The 5,915-nt window shown below is 40.9% G+C and overlaps 1 protein-coding gene across 1 annotated transcript in view; it reads right to left on the reverse strand.

The window, feature by feature from the left end:
• Window positions 1–5,262, reverse strand: part of LOC101171654 (protein Niban) — a 29,800-nt gene extending 24,538 nt beyond the window's left edge. Inside the window, exon 1 of the mRNA XM_004068241.4 lies at window positions 5,109–5,262. Coding sequence (XP_004068289.1) covers window positions 5,109–5,163 — 55 coding nt within the window. The 5' untranslated portion in view covers window positions 5,164–5,262. The remainder of the gene's footprint in view (window positions 1–5,108) is intronic.
• Between the last annotated feature and the right edge of the window lie 653 nt (window positions 5,263–5,915).

Raw genomic sequence — 5,915 nt, forward strand, 5'->3', positions numbered from 1 at the left:
ATCGAGCTATCCAGTCGTACAGTTTCCAGCCAGATGCCAGCTCAGACGAGGAAAATGAAGACGTTAATGTACCTATTTGTCTGCAAGCGGATGCATCAAAATGGAGCAGAGAGGCGAGACTTTGGCCCACCTATCACAGTTGTTGCGTCACAAACCTGAGCTTTTTCAAGTTTTAACCTTAAATTATTTAATATTTGTCCCCCTTCAAGAAAAAAATGCTACAAGAACATGTTAAAAACACTATTTTCATTTCAGTGGGTCTTAAAAACATTTACTTTTGTTTCTAGTCTCCTCATTTGGTTTTATTTTTCCACGGAGGAAGGTTTCAGCCACAGACTTGAGGTCTTTGTTTCTCTGTGGACTTCCGAGCAGCAGACGTGAGCAAACAGCAGGTGGACTTCAAGCCAGCGAGCCTGAGAACCAGATTCCTTTCAGCTTCTCCCACCAATATTTTAATGATTGTGTAATGGCAGCTGGAGGCAGCAGGACATAAAATTACATGTGAACGACTAAAAGACCATTTTGATTTTTGCCATCAAAGAAAAAGAATTGAAATACATGTTAACAAACTTCCATTCCTAAAATTGACAAGAAAATTGTTTTACTAACTGTAAAGAATCTGCTTTTTTCTACACCCCAGAAGCAAAATAAATATTTTGTTTTCCCTTTGATTTCCCTGGAACTTTGATTATTGACATCACTGCAACCTAAATAGAGTTTCAAAAGAGAAGTTGAATAAACTTTTAGAGACTTTCATCGATCTCTGCACTATCTTCACACCAGGCTCTGAAATGCGTGTTCAAGCAACCACTTCCAATGAAAAGTCCATGTAAACTTGTGTGTGCCTTTCAGGCTTCTGTGTAAGTCTCGCGTTCACATGTTGCTACGCAAGTTTTTAAGTCTGTTTTCGGGCCATGTACAAAACTTGCAGCCATTGAATGCATGTCAAAAGTTGAACTCTGACCAATCAAGCACTCAGATTTGCTAGTGTCGACTGGTTCCTTTTTCAAAACATGTAAGTGCCAATCTTTTGAAAACAGATCATGGAGAAATTAGTTGTAGCGGTTTGTGCCCAGCTGGAATTTTATGACACCAAGTCTTTCGTATATCAGAATGGAGCTTTGAAAGAAAAAGCCCGGAGTGAGATTTGATGGTTCTCACCAAACCTCTTCCAACTGTGAGTAAAAATCGGGTGGCAACAGTCCAGTGTAAACACTGGATGGTAAAAGCACAATCAAGAAGGCTCAGTGTCCAAAGTGAACTACATTAGTTTACGTCCAGCCATCATGCAGATTATTGGCTGAAAAACAAAATCCAATATTCATAAGGATGTCTGCTCTGGCAAACATGTTGCATGAATATTATGCACCATTCACACGTTTCATAGCAAGAATGTTTGTCTACAGTTGGAGCAATCCAATAGCTGCAGAAGTTGGTTACTTTCCACAACTTTTCTCAGTCATGTTTTCCGGCTCGTGAGGATTCTTAACAACTTTTATGTTTTTGTTGTTGTTGAGGTTTTCTTCCAAACAGACGCAGAGGCTAGCGACAGTGTCACTGAGTCATATTTTGGAAACTCACTTTTAACCTGGCTAAAGCAGGTAGATGGGGGAGTTTTAGTCTCACATGGTGGTAGTTATATTTTGATCTTCTTTTGCGCCAAAATTACAGTTTCTGTAGCAGTATCTGACCACCTCTGACTCAAATGGGACTTTGTTTTAGCTGAACACTTATTTTCATAGGGACTCTCACATGCAGGGTAGGGAGCGGATCATCATCTCCACCCAAAAATATGAGTCCATGTGGACCACACCAGCAGTCTGCTTTCAATCCAAACTAGCAAAGTACGTCAATGTAAGCTGCTGAAAACAAGTGACATCAGAGAGGAAAAAAAGGAGTCCTTTAGAATTTCACCATTGAGTTGTGGGTGTTGGTCGAGTGTAAGCCTGTCCTCACTTTCCTTCACTCTTTTTGTTTACACTCTCTCCAGCTAGCTTACAGCCCCTCACGTTACATTTGCAGTGCAACAAAAGTGGCGAGCAATATTGGAGCTATCCAGCCGCACAGTTTAGAGTCAGATGTCAGCTCCTATACAAGTAAAAAAAAGATCTTCATGGATCTATTTGTCTGCAAGTGGATCATCAGAATGGAGCGGAGCAGGGAGACTTTGGCCTGCCAGCATTTTCTTCGCTACAAACACAATCTTTTTCCAATGGTATTTTTTCGTTTGCTCCTGATTCACCATGATTTGAATAAAGAAATGCTCATACATGCAAATTTACGCTTATTTGCTTATATCATGAGAAAAATGCCACAAGAACATGTTAAAAACACTAAAAACACAGTTTTCATTGGAGTGAGCCTTTAAAACTGTGCTGCTGTCAGCTCATGAATCCTGAAGGGCCTCGACCCATCCTACAAACTGCCGAACACTCCAACTCCCCTCATTTGACTGCTGGACACTGACAGGCAGGAATGTCTTCAGCATGAGAAATGGATGCGGAGTAAGTGGCAGCCAGGAAAAATTGACAAGCTAACCTAAAAAACCCAGATGAGTCCTGGAGCAGACAGAGCGGCATCATGAGCTGCAGGAGACATTAAAAGCCCCCAGAGGGACCCATTATAAACCGAGAGTCTGAGCTCAGCTCCAGCGTCAAATATGCTGTCAGCGTGAGGCGCATTACAGGAGCGCCTCACGCTCAGACCTGAGATTGTTTTATCTTTCCAGTGTGAACACATAAGATCTGTAACCTGTAACCACGGCAACAGCAGAGGAAGCAGCTGGAGACGACACCAAATTTATTTTTTTCTCACAGAGAAATATCTGCAAACTCAAACCAAACCTTTCTGCACTTCCATCTGCCTTTTTAATTTTCCATTCTGCTTTGCTTCTATTTTCTGTTTCTGTTCATTTTGTTTACAGCACCTAAGGTTGAGGATGACCTGAGCCATGCAAAAAGCATGAATTTAGGGGTTAAACTTTGAGCAGGGAGGGTGGAACAGAAATACCAGCATTTTTTTTCTTTTAAGCAAAAATATGGCAGATATCTGAGGCTCTGTGGTCTGCACGGTCTATTAGATGATGCTGCTGCGCTGCAGGAATGCTCTGCTTTTTCTCTTCAATACACTGAGATATATTTTTCTCAAATAAATACAAAAAGGGACATGAGAGATACAAATGAGGTGGAGAATATGAAAAAATAATAATAATAATAATAATTTTAAAAACCAAGTTGGTCCCTGAATGCTTCAGGCGGTGTGGGCCTTCATAGTAATGGGTGGGGTTCGGTGTGGCTCCAGTTTCAACACCCAGTGACACTAAAGCACATTTCTGAGTAGATATGACGTCCTACACCCATCTGAGGTTTATAAATTTCTGTGTTTCAAGTTTTTATAAAGAATTTCAGCAATTATGCAGGCATTGCCACGCCCAGATTGTTGACATGACAGCATGACATGTCATGCCACTCCTTTCAGCTCGGACAATCGTTCTTCACAGTGGCTCGTGTTTGGATCTGATGATGCTAGAATAATGAATGTTTTGTTCTTATTATATGACTGGAATCTTGACAAGCAGAATCATTTCCAGTTTGGGAGCATTCTTGAATACGTTCCCTCCCAAAGAGAAAATACTCTTTGTATACATTCTGGGTCAACAACAACAGTCAGACATTTGCAGTGCCCAACCCCGTCTTAAAACTCAATTTATCAGAGATTTAATGCAAAAAGCGAGCCAAACATGGCCTTAAAGATAAGCCCTATACCTACTTATAAGACCTCAATAGATGGATGTGAATGTACTTTTAAGGATATGTATCCCTTTTATTTTGAATAGTTTATTTTCCAATCAAGTTACAACTAATCATCTTAAGTTTGATATCTATTTCTCTATATATACATATGTATGAATATCTCTTTGTTTACCTTTAGAATTGTTTTTTTGGTTGATTGCTTGAAATAATTCAAATTCTAATCCAATCCAATCCAAATCACATTATAATTCAAATCCAAATCCAAATCCAATTCAAATCCAAACAAATGCAAATTAAATATAAATCCCCATCCAAATTCAAATCCACTCCAAATACAATGACAATCCGAACTCAAATTCCAATCCAAATCTAAATCCTAATCCAGTCCAAATCCTATTTCAATCCCAATTCTACTCCAAGTCTAAGTCCAATTCAAAGTCCAATTTCAATTTCAATCCAAATCATAATATTACCCAAATGTTTTTGTTGTTTTCAAAATATGAGTACAGTATTTTACGTAGGTGTTTGTGTCAAAGAATAAACTGCCCTTGATGAAGGTCAATTGAGGACTGGGAGTCACAAATGTAAAGTTCTGCCAACTCTTTGGACTTTACATTTTTGTTTAACATGTTGGAGAACCTGAGATAAATATTCACACAAGCTTTGACATTAGATGTAAACTACATCCCCAAGCAGGCTTCACCTCTACTCAAATCCCTCTGATTGATTTTGCTTTTTTGCTTTAAGTAGACCAGCAGATCACAAGATCAGGTTTCACTGCAGCTGAAACTAGCAGGAGCCACAGGAAACTTGTTTTCATCTCTGTGGGATCCACAGCCCGAACACCTGTTGGCTGGTGTACCTGCGCAGGAAAGGCTGAGGGAGGCGCACAGCTGCTGCTGCCTGTTTGTCACCTTCCGCTTCCCCGCAGGACTGGATCAGCTGGAGTGACCCGATGAGCCCTGCAGACAAACTGGGCTGACTGACAGCAGCCCTCTGACTGCTGTCCCATCAAAACGCCACCGGGAGGTCATGTCGTGTCCGTGGAAGAGTACAATGCAAACCAGACGGACAGGTTTGAGCGCCGCTTGGCAGAAACTCAAAAAGAAACCTCAGGATGTTTCTCTTACGGAACTCCAGACTGACTCGTTTGTAGTGAAAAATAAATAAACGAACACATCATGCAGCTCAGAATGTCAGTTTCTGCTTATGTTCATATTTTTAAAAACCGCTTTGTTTTCTTAGACTATTGTGCTTAAATCCCCGCTTAACGCACAGGCATCACCCCGCCCGACAGACGCACAGACTGAGCGCGCGGTGCGCACCGCCGCCGCGCTCCTCACCAAAGACTTTTACCTCGGATGTAGTTGGACTTGGCTTCATCCAGCAGGCTGGACGCGGAACCCCCCATGGTGCTGCTGACAGGCAAGGATCCACAGGTACTTTCAGTCGTCAGGTACAAGCGGTGTCACACCGATGTGCCGCGCGCTGCGGAGGAGGAGCAGGAGCACACCCTCCTCCTCCTCCTCCTCCTCTTTCTCCGCCTCGTTCGGTGACGCTCAGCCACAGATCCCATTCTTATCCCTCAAGGCTCCTGATGATTGACTTAAACACTTTTGACATTCAAAATATATGAACATAGAGAAAAGTTCCCACAACTCAAGCCTCCTCCAGCTACAGGCAATGCTAAAGCTGAATTCTGGAGCTGATGAATGGAACATAGTATTCTGTGCCATTACAGCTTTGTAACTTCAAAAAGAAAAGATCATTTAACATGTTATTATCATTTAATCTGAAAGATACAATAAAAATCTATATACTGGTGTAGCACGGGATATTACAGTGTAATAACTATGACCAGACTCTTGGAATAAGACAGCAAAATATCCACCCTGTTACTGAACATTCCCAATTTTTAGTCATGTGCTGGAAAGACATTCTGATTGTTACATTTTATAATAGTTTAAAAGTCCCTTACTTCACTGAGCAAGTTTTTAAATAAATGATTTCTTAAAGAATGTACTGTTTTGGAATAGGATACATGTTTGTTTAAAGTGAAATGTAACACTTTACTTTTATTTTGTAGAAGAAAATGGACTGAACTTGAAGTGATGTCATTTAGTTAAGTCCCTCCCTTCATAAAACCACAGACACCAGCACCAC

This window comes from Oryzias latipes, chromosome 4 (genome assembly GCF_002234675.1).
Source record: "Oryzias latipes chromosome 4, ASM223467v1".
NCBI classification, from domain to species: Eukaryota; Metazoa; Chordata; class Actinopteri; order Beloniformes; family Adrianichthyidae; genus Oryzias; species Oryzias latipes.